The 25,481-nt window shown below is 36.0% G+C and overlaps 1 protein-coding gene across 3 annotated transcripts in view; it reads left to right on the top strand.

The window, feature by feature from the left end:
- The window catches only part of NAA16 (N-alpha-acetyltransferase 16, NatA auxiliary subunit), a 67,338-nt gene that overhangs the window by 13,605 nt on the left and 28,252 nt on the right, over positions 1-25,481 (top strand). For all 3 annotated transcript variants that reach the window (XR_011725167.1, XR_011725168.1, XM_071740256.1), the window contains exons 3-9: positions 1,269-1,373; positions 5,770-5,927; positions 6,986-7,120; positions 13,125-13,278; positions 14,819-14,938; positions 17,007-17,102; positions 20,885-20,991. Coding sequence is in view for 1 of the 3 variants with exons in the window: in XM_071740256.1 (XP_071596357.1) it covers positions 1,269-1,373; positions 5,770-5,927; positions 6,986-7,120; positions 13,125-13,278; positions 14,819-14,938; positions 17,007-17,102; positions 20,885-20,991 (875 nt within the window). In the remaining 2 variants the exon portion in view is untranslated. The remainder of the gene's footprint in view (positions 1-1,268; positions 1,374-5,769; positions 5,928-6,985; positions 7,121-13,124; positions 13,279-14,818; positions 14,939-17,006; positions 17,103-20,884; positions 20,992-25,481) is intronic.

Genomic DNA, 25,481 nt, shown 5'->3' with positions numbered 1-25,481 from the left:
TCTCTGTCTTTTCTGCTCTTGCTGCCTCTTCAACTTTTCCAGGACAAGTAGCTGCCTTGGCAGGCCATGTACTGCTTGGGCTCTGAGCCACTAATGGCTTTGAAGCTTGGGAGCAAAGCCTGGTGGAACAAACAGCTGAAGCATAACAAAGCCAATGAAATGATTTGATGGGAACCTGCACTGTTGCCACACTTAGCTTCAGAGACAAGGAATCTGGAAAATTTAGTGAGAAGGTGGCAAAAAGGTGTCCAGCCACAGCAATCCAGCTATCTCCCCAGTGTGGGAAGGTTGGAGTAGCTTGCCCTCCTTCCAGCTGCAGGGGTATTATTTTTCAAGTTTCCTGATACTATAGGGAAGGTATTGTGGCTTTATTCTTGCAGTGTGGATGTAGGACAGTAAATTTAAAAACAAAACTTTGGCTCATTTTGGGTCATCACTTACTTCACATGTGCAGTCACAGAAAATGATGCTTAACAGGTCTATCAATCAAACTTCAGATTGTTCTTATGGTAGACCTTGAGATGAAAAGCCATTGCCATTAATACTGGGGAAAAGGTTACAACTGGAGGAGAACCAGAGTGCTATGATGAGAATGTGATGAATCTTCAGGGATCAAAATAAAGTGCTCTGCTACTTAGCAAAAGAATGAAATATGGATCTGGAACAGCTTTCAGGCATAATACATGCATTGAATAGAACTTGTTTTGTAGTTTTAGGTGAAGAATAGGGAAAGAGCCAGAGCAATAGTCATACCAACATAGTATTTGGAGTCTTGTGACTCAGTGTTGATCAAAATGCTGCTACTTTGAGAAGGTCTTTTACTCTCAGAATACTATAGCAGGAAATATGCTTCTCTTAATTAATGCTGTGTAATCAACCTGTGGAGCTGACTGACAGAAGTCTGTTTCTTACGGACACAACCTAACGATTTATTTTTTTTTCTGCCTACCTGGAACTTTAGCACATGTTGATAATCTCTTTTAACTTTAGCTTATTGATACCTCCCTTAAAGCCAGTTAAATGTATTTTTGAATTAATAAAATGTGTCGTCTTTGATCACATCTGTCTGATGTTCTGCAGTGATCTTTTTAAGACCAGCTTAAAGAAAGGAAATACTTCCATCTGTCTTCAGCTGTGCTAGGCTGCTGTCTTGATCTAAATATATCCTGTAACAGGGAACTTCACTGTGTAACAACTTCAAAGGATATCTGCACTGTGAAACTGGCATATGCAAAGTCAGAAACAGAAGTATCTGGTATTTCTTACAGAGACGCTCGCAATGAAGGGACTGACCTTGAACTGCTTAGGGAAGAAGGAAGAAGCCTACGAGTTTGTTCGTAAAGGACTTCGTAATGATGTCAAGAGTCATGTCTGTATCCTTTGTAATACAAAACCTGATCATTTTGCACTTCTGTGTGTATGATTTTGTTGCTACATCAGTACACATTTTTTAATCATCATTATAGAATGGCTTAGGTTGGAAGGGACCTTTAGAGATCACCTGCTCCAACCTCTCTGCCGTGGGCAGGGTACGTAATTAAGAACATAATGTGGTCTCTATAACAATCTAAGGTGTGTACAGTATTAACTATTAATCAAATACTTGAAATTAGGTTTTATTTTCTTTTTTTACAATTCTGCAGAATCTTTGAGAAATGCCTTTTATATTTTTCTTGTAGGAGAGACCATTTGTGACTGCTTTCTGCAAACAATAGGTATGGCTGGTGAAATCTGTGCTTTCCTAAAGTTTTCTTCCCTTGAAGAAGGGGAAGAAATTCTATCTAGAGGTAGTCTCAAAATATCTATTTTGCCATCAAATTCAAGGTAATTGTTTAGGTCCACTGGCTTAATGACTACTACTCTTTTCTAAGCTTGTCTTCTGAAAGCTTGTACCTGTGAAATACTTAACAGCTACCCAAGGGCTTTGGGAGCTGTCTTCTGTTTATGCCACAGATAAGATGTTACTTTGGATATGCTCAGAATGCCTTACTTGCTTTTTAAGCATTTGAGTTTTGTGCCATGAAATATTTAAATTAACATTTTAAAAAAAAATCATATAGTATCACAGGAAACACTTTGTGATGGCCTTCTAGTTAAGACAAAAAAGGGGTGGCTTTTTGCACCATTCCTATGTTAAATGCCCAAGGAGCCTGAGGTTGGGAAAAACCTCTGAGCATGTGGAGGTTAACAGAGTTTAAATTAGAGGTATGCCATGGAACAGTCAAAGTTAATTTATACCTTCTTATATTAAGAGTTGAATACCTAAGAAATACTAAAGCAACTTTAATCTGTTTAAAAAGTCTTGCATGTTAAATCAGGGAGGAAAAGAATTTGGATGAGTTAGTGGAGAGTTTTGGATGATTCTGATTCATAAACAAAATGCCAGAGTGGGATTTATCAGCATCACTGATCCTGCTCTGCATTTTGTCTTGACTCTTAAAACTGCCTTAAGACTTCCCTAAAAATGCTGAAGGAATCTGTAGTTTTTCAGATCTAATTTGGAGGGAGAGTGGTCAAAGAGATTTTTAGTGGATTTTTATAATTTTTTTTTACTGTCTTGTTAAATTTACCCTAAGATGGCTAAAAGGATTTTTGTTTTCTGAGTTCAGAGAGTGTAAATTCAGATGAATCCTGTTGGGCACAAATGTTGTTTGGTTTTAAGTTGTATCCATAGAATGGGCTCTGGCAAAGCAAAGGTGTTCCAACTCTTTGGCATTCAAGTGTGTTGCTACAGCACTGCAGAGAATCCCCTGGAGTAATCTTTCTATTCTGAGTTGCTTCTCTAGAGAGCACAAGCTAGCTGATAATGAATTGCTTCCAGACTGGGCATCAGGTTTGTCACAGCACTTTATCATCACCTTTTGATAAATTCAAAAGAAATAGCAAACCTCTATTACTGTTTCCATGCTTTATGAGCACCTGATGTGCTATCGTAATGTCACTGCCAAAATACCTGAATATTTCCTTGTAATAAAGATTCTTTATACATACTTTGCAATGGCTCGTGGCTGGCTGTGAAGTTCTGATAAAAGCTTGAAGGCCTTAGTTTTTACTGAAGCAGAGCTTGGGAAGTTCTTAAAAACTGTTTATATTCCCTGCTTTGTGCCAGCTTAATGCTTGTCATTTGATTTAAAGAGAGGAAAGGAATAGCCCCTAAAGTCTCCTTAATCCAGTGGCTTGTTTCAAGGAACTGCAGTACATATATGTTTTATTTTTTTCTGTGATGACAAAATACACCAAAAGCACCTTCAAATATTAGGGGTTTTTTTGGGGGGGGTTTTTTGTTGTTTTGTTTTTTAGCACCTGGTAGAGCATGTGTAAAAAATAGGTGGTCGCTTCAGTGTTCTGACTTGTTTAAGGGGGCATAAAAAATTTTAATTCATCTTTGGTTCTGTATATTGAGATTTGGGGTAAAATGGCTGTAAAATTGCATAGAAATCCAAAAGCTTTCTGGTCAAACTAAGAAAAAAAATCTGACCTGTTACATGTGTAATGATGTGGTCAGAGATCTACACTTATGACAAGAATAAATTTTGGATATGGTCATGTTATGCTGAGGACACTGTAGGAACCCACACAAGACTGCCCAGAGCTGCCTGCTCTAATAAATTAGTGACAGCCTATTTTATTGGCTTCTGTCAGCTGTTAATTTTTTTTTTTCTCAGTCTTGACTGTCGTAAACACTTATTTCTGGATAGGTTTATGCTTTTCATTACTTAATTGCTTAGTAAAGAATGATTTATGAAAGATTAAACTAGGTTACCAAATGAATCCAGAATTGGTAATGATGCCTGATAAATTGGTGAAAGCATCCTCTTAGTCTAAGTACATGGTTAAAATGCACATAGATTCTTTTGGACTGAATTGTCTTGCTCTGGGCAAGAATCTAAAATACCAGTAGTAGTGAGGCAGGTATGTGAAGACACTACATTTCACTTTGATCCATGTCCTAAATACTTGAACTCAAAATAGGTGATGCAGGATTTATAGAAAAAGGTGATAATAGACCAGCTGCTGTAACTGTATCTAAAATTGTATCTTCCCTCTTTCCTATTTTGTGGTGATGGCAATAGCTGCTCTCCTAGAAGTCTCGAGGATGCATATGGGAATTTTTGTGTGCTTCAATGGGTTGAAAAGGATTTGGTGTTCCCATAGAAATGCAAAAGTGTTTCTTGCTTCAGTATTAAAAGTTTCCTTCAGGCAATTAATTCTCACAAGTGTTTTCATTGTAGTCTTTTATTTTTTATATTTTATTCTTGATAATTACAAACCTTGCTTTATATCATTGGATCTAGACCTCACTTCAAGATGTGAGCCTTTCTAAGAGGGAACTTGGTTTCTTTGATTAGCTTGACCTGGTTATCCCATTGGATTTCTTCTATGTGGTTTCTCAACTATTTGAGGTGCAAAGTTTAGAAGCTATTGTATCTTTGCAGGGGACACTTGCTTATGTTTCAGTTCAGCATTAGAACTCTTAAATATTTTTAGATATTACCACTTATGAGTTATTTGTGTTACCTTCATTCAAAGTAGATGAAAGGTGCATGTACCTCTGCCCAAGATTTGCTGTGGTTTGCTGTTTCAGGGACACGTGGGAGAGATTCTTGAGACAACTTCTGAGTCACTTCAAATTTGAAAATCAAAGCAAATTCAGCTACACTAAGGTGGAACATGTTGCCTCAGTGGGCTACTAGTAGCCTGGAGCAGCACAAAGTAGATCATAGAATCATAGAATGGTTTGGGTCAGAAGGGACCTCTAAAGGTCATCTAGTCCCATGTCCCTGCAGTAAGCAAGGGACATCCTCAGCTAGATCAGGTTGCTCAGAGCTTTGTTGAGCTTCACCTTGGATTTCTCCAGGGATGAGAAACCTCAACTACCTCCCTGGGCAACCTGTTCCATTTTTCCACTATGCCTGTGGTAAAGAACTGGTAAATGCTCATTGCCCTATCACAATAGGTCCTTGTGAACAGTCCCTCTCCAACCTTCTTGTAGGTCCCCTTCAGATACTGGAAGGTCACTGCTGGGTCTCCCCAGAGCATTCTTTTCTCCAGGCTGAACAACTCCATCTCCCTCAGCCCATCTTCACAGAGAGGTATTCCAGCACCCTGAGCAGTGTCAAGTGATCTTTCTTTTAGTGTGACTTTTGGAGATGGATGTAAAAACACAGTGTAATGCATTGTTATGATCTATGTTGTTGGCTTCATGCTCTGGAGTCAGAATCTTCTCCCACAAGCAGTTTATTCTGGAAAACCTGTTGAAACATTACACTACTGGTAGAAATCTGTGACGCCAAGAATGTGACAAAGACATTTATTTTTGTCATTTAATCAAGTGTAGCTTTGTCTCTACCTTACAGTAAAATATGGAGATTTGAGGTTACAGAAGGACACAGGAGGAAAACTTGTGCACCAATTGTACTGTTAGAGTGAGACATTTCTAGGAGTAAGGGTTCCTACTGTGATTGCAGTAGTATGTTTTAAGCAACACCTCTCTAAGCATAACTCCTCTGGGCCTTGTGGAATCATTTTGGTTTTATAACAATGTTTTGGAGTTCTTATGAAATGTGACATAGCAGAAGATTTAAAAATGAGACTTACTGCTTAATTGGAAGCATTGAATATGGTAATGTGTGTCTGTAAAGTCTGCCTGCATTAATCACACTTAATTTACAAGGGTGCTGGACCTGCAAGGAGCACATCAAACTGTAACACAAATGCTCTGCAATTACTTTGTGAAAATGATGAATATACTTCCTTAACGTGCATTAGGTTGGCACGTTTATGGTCTTTTGCAACGTTCTGATAAGAAATATGATGAAGCCATCAAGTGTTACCGGAATGCACTCAAACTGGATAAAGATAATCTACAGATTTTGAGAGATCTCTCTCTGCTGCAGATTCAGATGAGGGATTTAGAAGGATATAGAGTAAGTATCATCTTTGAATTCCCGTTTAATTGCTGTTGGCTTTCTCTTGTTCTTCTGCTTCCATTATTAAGTCTATTGTTGGTAAGAATTCTGTTGCTGCTTGGTTTTTGCTGTTTCAGAGGTGTTTTGAGGTTTTTTTAGGGAAGCGTGAAAATGCATTGCAGCAGAGGTTAAGAACAGAACTAGTACAGTTATTCTGTACAATTTTACTCGTGGATCACCTTGTAAAGCCCTAATTTTTAACTCACTAAAATAATTAAAATTAAAAGGATAATCTTAGCAAGTAGGAATCCTTACTGAGCTGTTTAGAAGCACTGAAAATGGTGTTTTGGGTGCATGTATTGCAGGTTATTGTGAGAAGTAAACTGTTGTGTTTCTTTTGAGTATATGAGAAACTTGCCTGGTGATGACTGATTTCTTGAGTCCCAGTACTGATTTTATGGTGAATAAAACTTAAGAGTATTTGTTTAATAAGAGTGGTTTCAAGATGGCTGAGCTGATTCGGTTGTGAAAGGGAAAAGTCTTGTTCCTCTTTAGTACTCCTTCATGTGAAGTAGAGGACTGGTTTGTGAGCTTGAGCATTAGTTCATCTCCTTCTCTGAGGATGTTGAATTTGCTAATGCAAGAAAAGAAAATAAATTACTCAGGACATGGTTTGAGTCATAAAGGGTTTCTGAGAAGTACCAGTATGAGGGCTCTGTGCCTGGCCATGGGGAGAGTGGGATTGCTCTTCCAGTGGCAGTGAGCTCATGCTTTCTAATGGAAACCAGTCTGAGATTTCAGAGCTCAATCTTTAGAAATAACTTAGGCATGCAAGAGAGATTTTTGAAAATGACACCTTCTGTGTCCTTTATTTAGAATGTAGCCCCCAGATGTATGAGGTGGAAATGTGCTGCTTTTCCCCATGCTTGTAGAATTTCAAAAATTATGTAGGGTTTTAAAAAAAATCTTTAAAAATATTAGCCATGCTGGTGGTAAATCATGATAAAGGTGTATTGTTTTTCTAACATCTTTCAGTTTTAAATTGCCTTTTTTTTTTTTCTTTTTTTTTCCTGAAGGAAACAAGATACCAGCTACTTCAGCTGCGTCCTACACAGCGGGCTTCTTGGATTGGATATGCCATTGCATACCACTTACTAAAAGATTATGATATGGCCTTAAAATTACTTGAAGAGTTTAGGAAAACCCAACAGGTAAGACTCCCTGGTCTGGAAGGAGACCACTGTATGAGGCAGAATCTGAGGAATTAGTTCTTCATAATTGGGAAGAACTAATTAGGAAGTAGTTCAGAATTAGGAAGAAATTTAGTCTTTGTGGAGCTTTCTGCTTTGAGCACAAAGATTTCCAGGAGCTTCACAGCTGATGCAAATTATTAGGAGTACTTTTTCTCCTTGCAATAGACTGTTTGGGTTCAGTATATAAGGGTAGACTGAGGTGGAGTAACTGAATATCTTAATGTTTGTGAGGCTTATAGTTAAGAAAACCTCTTACAGTCTTGTCCCTTTAAACAGCACTTTCTGAACTTTTATCTAATGTGGTGTTGGTTGTTCATGGTTGCCCTTTGTCCTGCCATAGCCTGGGTGGCATTATATCTCTACAAAGAATGTGAAAAACTTTGCTTTGTATGCATCTGTAATTATCCACTTAATAGTGGTGCTTGGTGTCAAAGTAACATGAAAGAATAGCTGAAAATCATCTGAGATTTTGTGCTACTGAGGCTTGTTGGAGTAATTTAATGGTACAGTGCTAAAATCACTGTGTATAACCTTGTCTAAAAGAGAGACCTTTTTCTTGTTCTGTTAGTGGTAACAGAGAACTATGAAGTCTGAATTAACAGAACAGAGTGAACGTGTTGGCTATTCTGTAACATGGAAAAAAAATATGCTTGGAGGGCATTCTGGAAGTATCATGTGCAGATTCTAAATTAATACCTGACCTATAGATTGTAATTTTTTTTTTTTTCTTTTTTTAAAGCAAAATTCTTGTACCCTTTCTGAGCTTTGAGATTACTGCATTTGAGGTCTTATCCGGTCCAAATGGGACTAACTGAAAAAAAAAGCATTTTAGTAGTTGTTAGAAGGGAGCCCAGTATTTGTGTCTTGGTTATATATTGTGGTCAAACAAAGGGTGTTGCAAGCCAGGTAAATGTAAATTGACATTTCAAAAGACTTGTTACTTGAGTGTTGACTAAAAACTGAAAACAGTAAGTTTAAATGAAAATTGGGTTGTCTTTTATGAGTGTTTGACAGCAAAAAACCCTCATGGTTCTGGAATGAGTCAGCAGAGCCCAGTCTAAGTTCACTGTCAAAATCACTGTTTAGATTAAAAAAATTATAATAGATGGAAAAACTGTAAATTATGTGTAAGAAAATGAGGTCCTTCCAAGGAAGGAGAGGACTTAACAGTGATATTTGCCTCTTTGAGACTGAAGGTGATGCTGTTAATGTTGTCTTTTCTAAAAGGTTGTGTTTAAATATGCTTGTTCAAGGGCAGTTATGGTTATACTCTTCTGCCTAGTGCCCAAGCCAGATTTAAGTACCATCTGTCATAGATGAAGATATTAAATCAGTTCAGTCTGCTGTGCAAATAATCCTCACAATCTTAAATTTAACCACAGAAAGAAGTCCTGATACGATCTCAAGCTCTGATGCTGTGTTTTAGTAAAACTTGGAAGTATTTGGAGAATTTTCATTAGTAAGAAAATGATTTGTACTTTGACAAACTTCAGCTGTTTAACTGTTGATTCAGCATAATATCAGTCACAGGAAAATGGTGGAAAAGCTGGTAAACTGTTAAAGGACAGAAATGGGCTATAAATGTTGGACCACATGGGTTTATAGAAATTTAGTCATGTCAAGACTTCCCTCTTTTTTTGAGATTGGTAGAGACAGTGAAGTGGCAGGTTGTGCTTTCTCCTCCAAATCACGAAACTAACATGGTTGTCCTTGTGTTTAATTATCTTGCTAATGAAGTATTGTACTTTGCTGTGCTAGCTCCATAAGGATTGCAGTCCCATGTAGAGCCCCAACCACTTGAAGAGATGGTGTGTTTGGTCCAGAAGGGTCAGGAGAGCCCAAGCAAACAGAGAGCTCAGTTTTGTTACGCTTGAGCTCTTCTTCCATATTTAGGGACTACGTGACTCTTTGTGTGGTCTCTGTATATTTAACAGTCCTGGACTTGAAACAGGATTTAATTCAGGATACTCCCTTGATCTTTGAGGACGTACACTTCTTACTTTACTTTCCAGATCTTCCTCTTGCCCTGTATTTTACATGCGTTGCAATGCAGTAGGTAAACTTTTGTGACTGACTTGATAGAATATTGCAGGTGACTGTGATAAAAGGATTATATTGTTCAGGGTTTAAAAGGAGGGTTGAAAGACTGAAGTGTTTTCAAATCACTAGTGAATGGGAGTCTTCAACAACCATATGTTTTACTTTTATGATGAGTATTAGGCCTAATACTGTTTACCATTATTAACGAACAAAGAAGTAAATGTAATATGTTATGTAAAATGCTACAGTCAAAATAATAAATGCTGGTGATGGAGAGTGATCATATTCATTTACTTGGATTGCTCAGGCAGCTCTGTTTATTCAGATGTGAAATAACACAGCCAAAACCAAGCAGTAAAACTAAGGAAAAGATCAAGGATCTGTCACTTTAGTGATTGTAGGTGAGTATCTGAAGATGCAGTATTTCAAAGTAATGGAGCTAATCTAGCTACAAGCTGTTGCCAAAACCAACAGTCTGACTTTTTCCTGTGTGCTCCCACTGCTTCCTTGTGCAGCACTGGTTGACTCGTGGAGGGCTGGTTCAGGAAGCCAAAGTGACAGAAAAATAATCACTCTTTTGAAGGATTGATTGGCTGAACTGAACAACTGTGAGGTGAGAGGGGAAAGAGGAAGGGGAATAATAGAGGGAAGTGAACTGCCTTTGTTGATTTGGGTTGCAGTTAGGCTGACTTAGTGTATTGCAGAATTGGCCCTTGGGGCAGACTTATAGGTGAAAAGCAAAAAACACCCTTATTTCTGAGAAGAAGCAGGAATTTTTTCTATAGAGCACTGATCACTGAGATATTAAGCCCCTGTTTTTAACAAGTTAGGAAATGAAAAGAATGATAGGGAAATAGAGGGCTGTAGAAAATGCTGTCTAGAGAAGAGCAGAGATTCTCTTTATTTGCTATAAGCAGAAAAAGCCTACGTGGTTCTAGTACAGTTTATTTAGTTACTGGTTTGAGGAAGAATGGTAGCTAGGAAGTGGGGAAAAAACAAAGGAACAAGTAGTGGCAGGAAGTTTAGCAAAAAATTCAAATGATAGATCACTTTTTATCACTGCCAGTGTTATTCTGATGGCTAAGTTATCATTAGCAATAGTAAATTTTCTGTATCTCAGTGTGTGCACTGCCTGTCATCTGAAAGCTGTAAATTGTTCAGATTCCCTATATTTCAGTCAAAAAAAGGTTATAAGGTTGAATGTGGACAGCACTGCAGGAAATAAAACAGCCAGTGCTGACCAAGTTGAATCAAATGATTTAAGAGTCACTACAGAACTTAAATTTTGGGAACCAAGATGTAAAACAACTATGCAATTTGCTTTACTGTTGTATGTCCCATTTTCCCTTTCTTCTTTTCCAGAATAAAAGTTTTATTCTTAATTTTTATTTTATTCCTAATTTCTGCATCAGGCCCACAATTACAGATATGGACAGAAAACCTCTGGAGTTTTGGGGGTCTGCTCTTAGGTATGTTTTGGCTGAATCTTGTCACATTCTTTCAGTGACAGTTATGTTAGGGCACCTGCAGTTGTAAAGTTGATTTTTTTTTTTTTTTTTTTTAACATTTATTTATTTATTTATTTATTTCCAGAAGAGGAAGAAATTTATTCTGAAGCTGCAGAATGTAATTAAAGATGAAGTTGGACATCTCATGTCCAAGAGTTATACTGCTTCTAGGGGGAGGGGAGGAGTGCAGAGGTACTGTGCAGGAGAGTACTTTTTATAGAATCTTATTCTTTATAAGACAGTCTGATAATTCAGATTAAGTAATGGGGTTATAAACTGCTTGCCTTCTGATGAATTGGAAATTTATATCAACATTAACCTGATGAGCTTTCAAAATCTCTTAAATTAACTTTTCTTAAAACTGCTTTTAAAAATGGCTTTTTAAATGGAGTGACAGTAAGTGCAATAGCTTTCTGGTGGATTTGCTCTGCATAAGAGAGAATTTGGTTTGGGGTTTTTTCAATATTTTGTAATTTGTTTTTTGTCCTGCCAAGCTAGAAGAGATACAGTGAGGTTAATAGATCTGTTTCTTTTCTTATGTGTGTGTGTGTGTGTGTGTATTCTTAGGGATTTTTGGGGTAATCAGTGTTTTGAAGGCCTAAGACCAATCATGATGTGCTTAAAAGCCATGCTATTTGTGGAATTAAGATATTGTATATTGTATTAGAAGATTCTCATGAAGAGGGAACAAGAATGAATCAAATTGGTGCTAACTGGTTTCAGTCCTGTGGTATTGCAGTAAGGAAAAGCAGCAAGACATGCTTAAATGCATGTGTTAATTCTGTGAAATAGTTAAAAATGAATTCCAGGTAAATTTAATCAGTAGCTTCCTGTGTTTAATATAGACAAAAATTGAGCAAAGATGGAAACAGAAGTGGAGCTGCAGATAGGGGAAACATGTTAAGAAATGGGCAGCATTTCGTGCTATCTGGTGACTGTAGTATGTTCAAGGTCTGGTCTTGTTTCAGTAGTCATTATTTGCTATAGTAGTTAGCAGTCACTAAGAAATAATTGAATTGTTATTTTCAGCCCTGAAACTGATCTTTGTCAGATAAAAATTTCTTTATAGTATTTTTAATTACGCTATCTTTCAGAAAACTTCTAATAAAAAATTTCTTCTAAAAATTCACAGTACTGTTAACAGTGCCTGTAAAAAATTCACAGTTAAATCTCTTTAAATGTTAAATCTCAAAACTCATTGTGCTTAGGGAAGGGCAAGATTCTTTAATATGATTATTTTCAACCAGTTTGTTTTAATTTTGTTTGTTTCTTGGTTCCTTAAAGAAGGCAGAGGAAAGAGTGACTCAGGGAAAAGTAATAATAAACTATTTGGTGATCAGTGTGACTTCTAAGTGTTGATTGCTGAGGAAGAAAAAGTATGTAATGTCATGGGAAATAAAATAATTCACGTTTACCAAGCTCAGCTGCTTATCTATTTTTATTACTTTAAACATGTCAGACTAACCAACTCTTCTAAAATTTCCATTTAGGCATTGTATTTCACATAGTAAACTGGTGTATAGATCTGCTGAACATTATTTGCAGACTTCTGCATTTCATGTCTGAAATCCTTGCAATTTACTTGTAGTTGGAGTAGCTTCTCTGTGTATTAGTGAAGAGCACTTAGTATGATACAAGTACTGTAACTCTGGTAAGACTTTTCATTGACTATAAACACTTCAGGTTGTTATGTCTAGAAAGGAATACTTTTGAGTGTCGTCCTGTTTCAGTGGCTAATGTATCACTGGGAGGCAGATGACCCTCTAGTTTTACTATAGTCTGTACACAAACTCCTCCCAGGTATGCACCTGGCAGCACACAAAAATAATTTTCTGTTGCTTGAAATTACTCTTTACACGCTTGTGCACTGTACATTCTGAGGGATTGAAGTATAGTATAGAGAACACTTAGAGAGAATACTGTAAAGTTTCCTGTCTGAAAAATTTTAGGTGTCAGGCTGTGACCTGTATTTGGGTGGTTTGTTGCTCTTGGAAAGAGTTTGATCTGGAATTTTTGGTATGCTGAAAATGAGTATTGTGATATCCCAGCAATCTGCAACAGAACTTGGGTCCAAAATATTGTGGCCTATGAGTCCTTCAGAAGAAATTACCAAGATCTCCTCTGCAAATTTTGTTGAATTGCATTAGAGAAGGCAAGGATTGTGTTTTTAATTAGCTTGCCACAGTGATAGATGAGAGGAATACAGGAATTCTTTTGAACTGTTCTGTGACAAAGGATATCTTGAATTAATCTAATTTGCTTGTGAATAATGGAAGTTATCCATCAAACATTCAAAATGTCAATACAAATAGACATGATGTATTCTGTAGCCTGGATCTTGTGTTCTGTAGTATTGCATATGGTTGAGATACAGGTAAATCTTGACTAACATACTGCTTTTTTTCTTCCCCCAGATTCCTCCTAATAAAATAGATTATGAATATAGTGAACTGATTTTATATCAAAATCAAGTGATGAGAGAGGCAGATCTGTTTCAGGAGTCTTTAGAACATATAGAGACATATGAAAAGCAAATATGTGATAAATTAATAGTAGAAGAAATCAAAGGTAAGTCATACTTCTTCCCTCAGCCAGTTTTGTTTTGAACTTTTGCTACTGGCTTTCAAATACCATAAAGCAGTGAAAGAAGCAGCATGTTAAATCTTAAATTTGTTTGAAGCAGTTACTACAGGGAAAACTGGTAACACCAGATTTACAGTTTGGTGCTCAAATAACTTGTCCTACCAAAGTGCATAGTGGATGCAGGTAGTTTAACTTGGGTTCATGCAGGAACAGAGGAGATATCAGAATTAATATATCAGTGCATGCTAGAGAAGCTTTCTGTAAATAAGAGCTAGTGTAACCCAGTTTTATTAGCATGAATAAGAATCCCATGAAGAATACTCTTTGTAGTACAAACACTATTTAATGTTTTGGGATTTGTTTTTTTTTTTTAATTGAAGTATCATTCTTGTTTTCTTTCTTTACTTTCTGATGCACTTACATGTATTGCCCTACTTAAGTGAGCACAGAAGTTGATATTTTTTGTTAAAAATGCCCCACAGTTGTTTTGTGGATTTGAAGTACTAATACTGAGTCTGGATATGCACAATTTTATGGTGTAATAGCTGCTCCATGCTTGCACAGTTGTGGTGGGCTGACCCTGACCAGCACGTAAGCCCCACGCAGCTGCTCACTTGCTTCTCCCAGCCTCCCCTGTCAGGCCAGGGAAGATAGAGAGTAAGAAAAGCAAAAGCAATAATACTCATGTATTGAGATAGCTTAAGAGAAGGAAGAAGGAAGGAAAAATCACAACCCAGATTCCCAAGTGATGCAAAGACCATCACTCACTTCCTCCCAAAAGCAGACTGCTGCTCAGCTGGTCTCAGAGCACTGTCCACCTGCCCAAACACTCCTTCCCCTCAAGTTTTATTACTGAGCATGACACTATATGCAGCTTGAAATATCCCTTTGGCCAATTGGGGTCACCTGTCTGGTCCCAATTTATTGTCCTGCTTGGTGAATGGCAGAGTGGGAGTAAGAAGAGAGAGCCTTGGTGCTTTACAAGGACTGCTCACCTGTAATGGAAACATCAGTGTGTTATCAGCATGTAGTCACAGATCCTGAAACACAGCACTGTAAGGGCTGCTGTGGAGAAAATCAATTCCATGCCAGCCAGACTCTCTTGAACAATTTATCTAGTAGCAAACAAGTGTGATTTAACTGGTTAAAAATGGTTTAGTTGATGTGGAAAAAAAATAAAGTAGCTAAGTGAACAGCCTGGTAAGAAGTAACACTCATGTGTTGGGACTCTTGGAAGGATGAGTTGCTTTTTTGATAATCTCAAACTTTAAATTCACAGATACAGATATTCAAATACTCTGATTTCACAGGTGCTGAGTGCTCCAAACTGTGTTGAGCTGTATGTGTGATAGTGTCAAGTAGCACTTGCAGTACACTGTAAATGCCCTTGGAAAAATAAACCCTCTTTTTAAGTACCTAACATGATTAAGCCCAATATTATGATGTGGGTTTGTAAACTTTACTCCCAAGTCATCAGTGTTTTGTCATGTAATTCACAGTTCTTTCTTTACTGTGTTGTTTTCAGGAGAGATGTTGTTGAAGTTGGGAAGACTGAAAGAGGCTGGTGAGGTATACAGGGAGTTAATTGAGCGCAATGCAGAAAACTGGTATTATTATGAAGGCTTGGAAAAGGCCCTACAACCTAGTAAGTTAAGCTACACAGGTACCTTGAAAATACAAATGATGTTGGATACACTTAAAGTTCTTATGTTACTGTTTTAGATTTAAAAGCTTTACTTGGCATTATGTATCTCCTAATCTTGAATATGAGGTTGTGTTTATCCATTCAAAAAATGTTCACTGACAAACTCGTATGCACAAAAATACCACCAGCAAGTCTTTTTCTCTTCTTGGAGCTTAAGCTGGCATTTGCTAACATGCTTACACAAAGAACACTTCTTTGCCACATGTGAGCTTGGAAACCAAATTGCAAATCATTCCTGTCTAGTAGCTGATTGTCAGACTACTGTTGTACACCATGACCTAAAATTGTCATTTGGAACCTTGTACATCTTTCTACTGGCATGTAGAGAAATACTCAGGTATCTATTTCAGATGTCCTTTTAAAGATAGGCATTCTTAAAAAAAATAATCTTTCAAGCTGTTATTTGGAAGAAAATGTGATAAATTTTTATTTAATCTTTTTTTTCCAGTGCTAGTTCACATTACTGCTTTTCTGTCTTTCCAGGAAAGTTGCCAACTTAATTTTTCAAAATTACAATAGTGCACCAATGCATACTATAATAAGTGTTCTGCAGTGGTAACCCTTCACACAGGCATGATTTCCTTGTATTTCACTGTTTGCTAATTAGTTGAAGTTTTATTGGAGTTATTCTGATGACATCATAAATCATAAGCCCATAAGGATGTTGTTAGCAGATACTACAGCTGCATTATGTTTCTCAACCAACTATTTCTCAAAGGTCTGGGAATATGGCTTGTGATTGGGAAATAAAAATGATTGCAATTGTTATATTTATGCAGAGAGTAGTACTGGCCTTTTAGTGGTTTTCCTAGTGTATCCTTAGAGTTGAATATCATGATTGTTGTTTCAGAAAACAAGTTACCCAAGAACTTGATTATTTTTTTGGTATAATTATGTTGATGAAAATGTGTACTTATTAAGAAATATCCAATCCAGTAATTTGACATATTAAAATCCTATGTAGATTAAAACTGTACTAATTTATAAAACTAATAATGCTACTTTATTTTTTAGGTGTTCTTAGGACTATTTCCTCCCCCATGGTAAGTTCTGGAGCTCCAACTTGTGACTTCAATCAGGGCTTTTATATGCTTTAGTTCCAATCCAAACATGATTTTAGTGTAACTCTTAGAATTCTACATTTATTGGAGCCACTGGGTAACATATTCCCCCCCCTTCCCCAACATCTGAGCTCAGTGACAAAATAAATTGTTTTTCTTATGAAAGGAAAACAGCTATGTTTATTAAATATATGTTGTCATTGTCTTGATCTGTATATTGTTTGATAAAAATTGCGTGATACATTTCATAATATTTAAGCAAAATTTATCTCAATTTTGTGAAAATGGCATTTCAAAGCATCAGATTAGTTCTATTTAAGTTCTAACCACATTGGAGCTCCAAAGCATATTATGGGGGAAAGGGGAGGAGTGGGAAGAAAATATTTGACAAAATAATAATTTAAAAAAAAAAAAAAAAAAATTAAGGTATAAAGAGTTCTGGTGCTTAGTATTTACACTAGCAGTATTGTGCCCTGTATTTGTTCCCACTAGAGGACCTAAAAAAAATATACATGCTTGTGTAGTATGCTACTTGTATATTTAAGGTTTAGAAACACAATGTATTTCTCTGAATGCTTTAAGTATGAGACATGCATAGTGAAAACCCGTTAATTGATACTGAGTGTTAAATTACTATGTGAATGGGTCTGCAGAGCATGTAACTGAAAGAAACCAGTCTCTAGTACTGTATGATTGAGTTTTCAAGATAATTGTCTTGTTTACAGATTATACTTAGTGATGAGTGCTGGGAGCTCTGTGTTGTGGGTACAGTGTACCTTCAGTACATGTTTACACATTAATGTAATGGAAAAAAAGTTTGATGTTTAAATTGTTGCAAATCCAACCTGTATAAGAAGTCTGGATAAATTAATTCTCAAACACTTAAACGTGTAGTAGAATAGATTTTTATCTCTGTTAATTGTATCTATTATATTTACTGATAATAGGCACTTTAGAAGAGAGGCTTCAGATTTATGAAGAAGTTAGTAAAAGACATCCCAGAGCAGTTTCACCTAGAAGATTACCTTTAAACTTTGTTTCAGGTAACAAGTTGCATATCTGTTCTGTAATAGTTTTTATTTGCTTTGGTTTTTTCCCCCTGAAGTTTCATCTGGCTCTTTAATATTCATTCAATACATGCTTGTACATATGCACATATCAGGCATATACATTTCTCTTGGAACAGACAAAATTACTTGGTTTAGGAGTTCATTGGAGAAGTTCATGGTGACATGAACCATATAACGTTTGTATAGATAAAACAACAGTACAGAATGGTATAGAAATGGTAAGAATTCTTGTACATATGTTTTTCTGCATCATGCTAATTAAGTTAATAAGTTAGTAAGGGATAAGGGATGTGATTCCCCTACCAGTCATTACCTTTGAAAGTCATGTCCTGCTCCTAAAAATTAGGACTAAAAGAGAGGTAGAGGGTTCATCAGTCTGTTCTCAAAGCAGGGTAATTTATATCTGCACTATTCCTAACACATGCCCTCTATACTTTTTAATATGCACATACATATATATATATACCTATATATATATATATATATGTATATGTGTGTGTGTGTGTGTGTACATGTGTGCGTAACTTATAAACATAACTTATAAACACTGAATTTGGGTGTAAATGATGCTTATAACAGTCTCACTTGCATAAGACTGATTTTTCCTAACAGTTTTTGTACTGGTGATGTACTAGAGAACAAAAGATCTTTTTTGTGACTCTGGATATCTTGCTGGGTCTTTTAGGACCATTAGAAACTGGATCTACAACATAAACTTTGTGCTGATAATTTAATAAAAATAGGAACAAGAAGCATGTTTGCAATGTCGTGTTACTGAAATACAGGGCACAAATGCCCTCAGTTCTGGATGAGATATTTATATACTTTTTCAAACGAAGCTGTTCTCTTCCAAAGTAGAAGGAAGGAGGCTAAATTAAATGGTAAATCCCATAAAAATATACACTTGGTATGAGGCTGTCTAACTGCTGTAACTTCAGCAGAAAACTTCTGGAAAGAAATAAAGTACACAGATCAGATACCAAGTGCTCTTTTTTTAAAGTTTAGCTGCAATTCCCAACATGTCTGCTCATGCTTTTCATTTTGTGAGGTTAGTTTTTAGTTCAGCTTATTTACTGGGCACTGCATATGTTGCCTGTTTAAATGCTAGTCCAGTTTTCTGTTATTCCTCAGGAGTCTGAATGTGCCATATTTCCTGTCTAAAATGACAAGTTTTAAATGGCTTTTGTAGAGATTTAGCCCTGCAGCTAACACTTGGGCCTTCCTTAGTCCCAGCTATTTTGATTTCTTTGAAAGATACAAAGGCAATTGAAAGCTACAAGATAGTTCAGCTAGATTTGAAAAGCTAGGTGACAAGTGGTTTTCTACTCTGATAAAGTTTATGGCAATGCATAGAAAACAAGGAAATAGCCTGCAAAAAGCTTTTCCGTATCTATCAGTGGTGTCTTTTGCCATTGACTTCATTTCACTATGTTTTGCACTAGGTTACCTTCCCATATCTGAGTGTAAGTTTGCAGTTAATGATCATTTAATGATTAGTTGTTCTTGCTATAGCAATACTCCAAATGAAAGCAAAATTAACTATTAAGTAAATCAATTAAAAAAAAAAAATCGGTAGACTACTTTCTGCAGTGTCTCTAAGAATTTTCCTCAATTAAAACCAGTTTCTACTGCTCTCCTAAGCTTTTGTCAGAAATGGATGTATATGACTGTTTTCATCCTGTAGAAATTAAATTCCTAGGTTTATATCCATTTACTAAATTATTCCTTTGTCCTTATAAATACAGAAAATAAGAAACCCCATTGAGAAGAGTTAATAGTGAAAATATGAAGGTGTAGAAACTTTTTTTGCAGAAATGTATTTGCAGATTTCAAGAGGATACAACTTTTTGAAATGTTCTGGTGTGGTCACTGCCCACTTGCTTGCAACCAACACTGGTTGGTTTATAATTAGCCTAAAATACTCTCAAGTGCAGCTTGGAATTAAATGGCAAACCCTTCCCAGACCTTGCCATGTATTGCATCTTAAAAATACTGTATTTGCTACAGGGCAACTCCTTGATCCAGCTGGAAACCTCCTTTATGGAAGAAGGCTGTTACAATTAATTTTCAGACTGATGAAGGCATGGGGTGGGGTTGGAGTCTGGCCATCCAGTTTTAGATTTGTTTATGCTGCTGGAGATTCAGTGTCCTGGTGGTCGGATCCCTTCTGTGCCTCAGACTAAATTTTGAGCTTGGCTTCATGTCATAAGGAGGTGCTTAAGTTTGTTCTGTGTTTTGGACTTTGTTTTAAAGCTGTTCTGTCTGTAAATAAGTATGTGCTTAATGGGAACTTCAGTTGTGAGTTAGTTAGAATTCTTTCATCGACAATATAAATTAAAATAGGTCAAGAAAAAATGAAACTGAGATGGATTTTTTTTTTTGTTGTACAGTGGAGTTTCTTGTAGTGCAAGAAAACGAGATTTATTTAATCTACCTGTAATAAAGCATGTGCTTATCATCTAGTTATGGATCCCCATCCAAGATAATAGGAGCTTCTATATACAGCAGTTTGTTTTGGTAAAGAAAGGGAGAAACATGAAATGCTTTCATTAGTCCTTTCAGTCTCAGTAACTGTTTGTAACAGTTAAGTGTAGGACAACTGAGATTTGGTGGGAATTAAATACAAAGCAGTAGTATCTTCATCTTCTGAATATCTGTTAAACACTCTTAATCAAATTTAATCAATTTAATCAAATTTGGTAATGCATTGGTAATGAATTCAAGTTTATTTCAACAGTTTTATGTGTATGTGTTAGCATTCTGTGTAGTGTGCTACTTACCTGCTTAAAAACTTAGAAGAGTTTATAGCAGAGTAGATACTGAAATGTAGCAACTCCACCCATGTGCAAATTTAAAAAATAAAACAACAAAAACCAAACAAAAACAATAAAGAAATTTAAAACAAAACTAAACTAATCAAAAACAAATGAAAAAACAACTACTTTTTATCATAGGAATAAGAACATGAAAATTAGCTATATTTTCCTGACTGGATATCTTTTCTTTGAAGTCCTGCTTGCTTTTTTTTTTTTTTTTTTAAACCACATTTCTCAAAGATAGCATACTGCAAGAACTGTAATTTTTGCCTAAAAATGTTATTAAATCAGATTTTTAGCTTTCTGCCAGTATACTTTGATAAAGACACTCTGGTGCTTAGCCTTCTGAAACTCATTCTATTTTGTTTCTGATTCCAGAAACAAGCATTATTGGAAGTCATGTCTTACTCCTAAAAAGTAGAACTTAGAGGTAGAGGGTTCATTTCATCCATCCTTCTTCAAAGCAGGATAACTTGTATCTGTGCTATTTCTAGTACACATTTGTTTAACTTAATCATAAAAAATTCTGATGATGGAGCTTTTACAATATCTCCAAGGTAATCCACTCAAGTGCTTAGTTATTCTTACCACTTTAATTTTTTCCAGCGTTTGTTTAAATAGCCCTTGCTGCATTGTCCATAGCCAGCACTTAATTTCTCTTTTTTTAATAGCTTTTACAGGTTTGAGGACTGTTTGTTACCAAGCCTTCATCTGCAATCTGTTAAACACTAGCAATTCACCCATTTTACTCTGGGATATTTATTTTTTTATTTTTTTTTTCTATCCTGAGCATATTAGTGTCTTATTCTTTAATAGCAGTAGAGATCAAACCCCTTAATTGAAGTTTCTAAGTTATCCAGAGTTGCACAGCAATTAGTGCTTATATTTATACAACACTTGCAATCACTGACATATAACCAAATACACTTTTGTTTCTAGGTGAAAAATTTAGAGAACTAATGGATAAGTTCCTGAGGGTTAACTTCAGTAAAGGCTGCCCACCCTTGTTTACCACTTTGAAATCTTTATATTACAATCCAGAAAAGGTAAAAATTTAGTATTTATTTGGTTTTTATGAAGTCTTCTATATTGAATTTCGAATAGATTATCTGTTTTTATAAGACTTTCCTGTAACTTGCCAATAACATGCTGAACATTTTTCTCCTTAATATGCTATTTTGTCATGTGAGTAATCAGTTGGTGATGCTTAATATGTGTGAAGCTTCACTTCTGTAGACAGCTGAGGTCAAAAAGTCACCTTGGTGTGGAATGCACCGAAGTCCTTAAATTCAAAGATAACCAGTAACTTTATTTTTGTGTACTTTGAGTGCAAGTGTGTCGGGATTCTTTCAGCTTATGGTTTATGATGTCACCAGAAGTCATAATTCTTAAATATCACACACATGGGTATTGTTCTATGTACATTTCTAAAATGCATGAGTACATTAATAAATTGGTATTTACACAGAGGCTTGTTTCCCATTTCAGTCATTGGCTAAAACTTTATAAGTTCTGCACTTTATAAACACAGTTCTGGCAAAATTGCATCATATTAGAGCTATTGTTTCACATATAATTCTTTTTTCTAACTTTGTGAGTAAGCTGTAGTAAAAGCAAATTTTTGACCTAAAGTGTGTTATTAAAATGTAGAAAATAAAGGCCAGTCTGTTCATATGTTGCTGTCTTTGCTGCAAATAATAAAACCTGAGTATTGTTATGCAGTCATGAGTTTGTAAAAACATGGTGCAGCTTTTCAACCCGCAGTGGCTGAATTGAACTAAAATAATTCTTCTTTCTAAGAGTTTGTTGGTTGTCCTCATAGGAAATTTTGGATACAGTTCCACTGGAGAATGTGCTCTGTCCTGTGTCTGCATGGTTGACATAATTTTAGTAAATTCTGGTATCGTGTGTAGCACAACCTCTTCTGCAGTGCATGTTGTTAATGCAAACTTTTCAATACAAAGTTTCAGAAACATTGAAATTTTGAAAATGATACACTGAGTATCCAGACAGAAGTAGTTGGTGCTGTGAAAGTTTTACTTCTATTTCATATATGAATATCTACAGGTTTAAAGATGCAAAACCTCATTTGTCTTGTGAAAAAGATTTTAGTGCTTAGCTGGTTTTGACATGATGGGCAAAAAAGATGAATATCATGTTTTGGGGCAGACTTATCCAGAAAGGTGTGTTGCTGCTATTTGTCATCATTGTATCAAATCCGTGCTGCTTAGATCTGCCAGCTTCATGTTAACTAGTAATTAAGATTAAAATCTAGAGCCTCATAGGTTCCAAATATGTGCTGCTAACATCTGTAAAAGCATTTTCCTCCTCTTTCTTGTTCTTCCCCTCTTAAGAGAGAGTCTCTTTTGTGTTTCACTTCATTGGCTTTTCATGTAACATATATAGAAGGTGTGCTTTGTGTTGCAGTACAGATCCTGATGAATATCTAAACCACATTTGCTGTATTTGTAGAAGTAGCATCAGAAAATAAGATGGGAAAAATTCTGAATTTTGGTTTATTTAGGGGGTGTTCAGCAGTGTTTTATGAGCAACCAACAGCATTTTAGTATGTCACCATTCATTTATCAGAGGTGAATTTGATAAATGCAGTTATGCATTTAGCAGTTATGCAGTTTAAAAGGGAAATTGCTCAACAAATGAGTAGTAAAACCTACTTGAGAGTAAGCTGGAATACTTTTAATTTACAAGCTGGCCAAAAATTAGATTTAACTGTTATTTTAGCTATAGTCATTTTTATTCTGAGCATTGTTTGACAGATTTTCTCTGGTTCCATTTTTACATCATTGTTACATTGGGTTGCCTTAAGGAGTGTAGAAGTGTGTCTAGTATTTGACTTAGTTTCTTGTTTGAAATACTGTGTGAGACCTCAAAGATCAATAAGCTGTGCCTAAATAAAGGATACTGAAAACAGATAATGTAGTCTTTTTGTTTTTTCAGCTATTCCAGGAGTAGGTAAAAAACAGAATAATCTTTGCAGATCTTATAAGGGGTTTATTGTGCTCCTGTACATTCCTGCTTTCAGATAATAATTTTCAGGGTATTTGATTAAATCAAAAAGTATAGTTCTTGTAAAAAAAAAAAAAAAAAAATGGGGCATGACTGCAGTTGTCAATCCAATGAAAAGATGACTGAAGTACAGTAATCTTTAATTCTGGTTTCTTGGCTCTTCTGTTTTGTGTAGGGGAATTAATTTACGTAGGTGTGTGTGTTTGTGTGTTCATATTTCAAAGATTTTCAGTTCTTTGTCTCCCACATTCTCTAGAATATGCTTTTAACAGTCAAGAAATCAAGTTACAGATCCAGACATGTGAATTTAAGTCAGTGGACATAGTGAACTTCTCAGCTTGCCCACCATGTGTGGTTTCCTACACAGGAAGAACACTTTGGAGGTTAAAATCTCTCTTAATAAGTAAGTCTCTAATGAGTTATGATGTACTTAGTTCTGCAATCAGTTTTCCCTTAAGTTCTGGAGCAGAAAAAAATCCTCTATGTGTTGGCCTTGTTCAGTTTGCGATGTCCAGAGTTTTATTTGACAAGTGGATTAAAAAGGAAGCTGTTCAAAATTTGCTAACTGTTTGAAACATGGAAACTTGAGAAGGTGTGATAGAGGTGGTTATGGTGAAACCCAGGATAAGCAGGTTAGCTGGAGGTTTCATCACTTAGTCAGCAGTATTGTTTGTTACTTCCCAGGAGTGAGTTGTGAGCCCACTGAGATTTGAGGTAATTGTTTCAGAGTTACTTAGGGCAGACTTGAAAGTAGCTCTGGAAGTTGGAAGGGGCAGGGAGAGAGTGCTAAGCTTGCTTCACTGCAGATTACTGTACAGGCTTCTGTAACAAGATCCAGTTACAGATTCTGTGGTCCTTCACTGCTTGCAAAGCAGTAACCCGTGTCATTTTTCTCATAAGTTTTTAGAAGAGGGTTACCCAAGAAATTACTTAATCCTTTGAAGTTCTTCAGTTGAAGTTGTGATTTTTAAAGGGTTTTTTGCTGTTATGTTGCTCTCATAAGTAGCATGTGAACTGTCCTTTGATTGTTTCTTCTTCTTTGTAAGCCACCTAGGCTAGAGAAGATACAATTAGTAGAGAGTGAAGGGTGAAAAGCTTGAAAAGAGCTAACAGTTGTCTTTTGCACAGAAACTACTGTGATTTAAATTTGATAAAATGCAGTATCATTTAAGAAATTATGCCAGCTGTTCAGTATCCTGAGTACACTTCTATACCATGCTGCAGCATAAAATCACTCCTAATGAAATAAGGGAAAGAAATTGAGATGTTGAACAGCAAGAGGAAATAATGGACAAAGGGCAGCTAATCCATTCCTAACTTTCTGCATTGGTACACAGGTGAATTCTGTCTCTCCTGCTGAAGAAAAAGTCAATTAGAGGCTGATAGGGGCTGTCAGACAGTCTTTAGTGTATTTTCCATAATATCTCAAAACAAGTTAGTAATACTTACTGTATGGTTATATTCAGTGGTATATCATTGCTGTTACTCTGATATCACTTTTTACCTACAACATATTGGAGAACATATGTCATGAAACACTGTCTTGATGTCTTTGTTTTTACCTTAAAAAAAAAAAATAAGTCACTAAGAACAATGGTCATCACCTGCGTTTATTTCAGATTTCTTCTTTGAAATAGCCACTGTATGTTGTGAAGAAATTGGCCATGTCTTCATTCTGGACATAATATGGCAGCTTACAGGGAATGATGTAAATGTAGTTGTCTGCTTTTTAAATGTGAAGGCTCTTGGTATCATGATGAAGTAGTGTAAAGTGAGTGTTGTTACTTTAGCCAAAAGGTACAGTACAGGTTCTATTTACCTGCTAGGGTTGGAGAAAGGAAAAGGAATTGGCTGATCCAAACCAGAGCTAAACCCTATATATGAACCCTTCCTATACAGGTTACTGGTGTTAAGGAACTGACCTGCATTCTGAGCTCTATTTATTTTCCTCAGCTGAACTTGGTTGGTCTTGGAAGGAGAGTGGTTTTGACTTTGTGTTAATTAGTTAACCTCTGGGTTGCTAAAAGAGCTAGCAAAGCTCTAAATATAATTCAGATGTACTCTAATATAGAACAAGTGCCAGGAAGCTGTTTTGCCATGTAGCAAAACAGTCACAAGCAAACTGCAAAAACAAGGTATCTGTTCAGAAAATTAAGGTCACCCACTTTACTGCATAAGTTGTTGTACGTGTGCATCTTCAGATTGAGTTAATAGTGGTGCCATCAGTTGGGCTTTGTGAAAAATAATTCTACCAAAGTGTGGATAAAAAAATAAACACCACTAAATTATCAAGATTTTTAGGTAGTTACTATCTGTCATTCCGAAGCACTGTGCTGTGTTCTGTCAAAAATAGAAAATTCAATCTTAAGATGCTGTAATTTACATTAATCAAATTTTGATTAGTTATTTCCATTAATATATGGCTGCTAAATCAAAGGAAGAAACTAAGATGGGAAAAATATGAATATAGACTTGAAGTTTTATTAATAGATTTGTTGAATGTTGCTTC

Source organism: Heliangelus exortis, chromosome 1 (genome assembly GCF_036169615.1).
Source record: "Heliangelus exortis chromosome 1, bHelExo1.hap1, whole genome shotgun sequence".
Classification (NCBI taxonomy): Eukaryota; Metazoa; Chordata; class Aves; order Apodiformes; family Trochilidae; genus Heliangelus; species Heliangelus exortis.
Note: the sequence above shows the minus strand (reverse complement) of the source record. Positions and strands in the feature narration are given on the sequence as shown.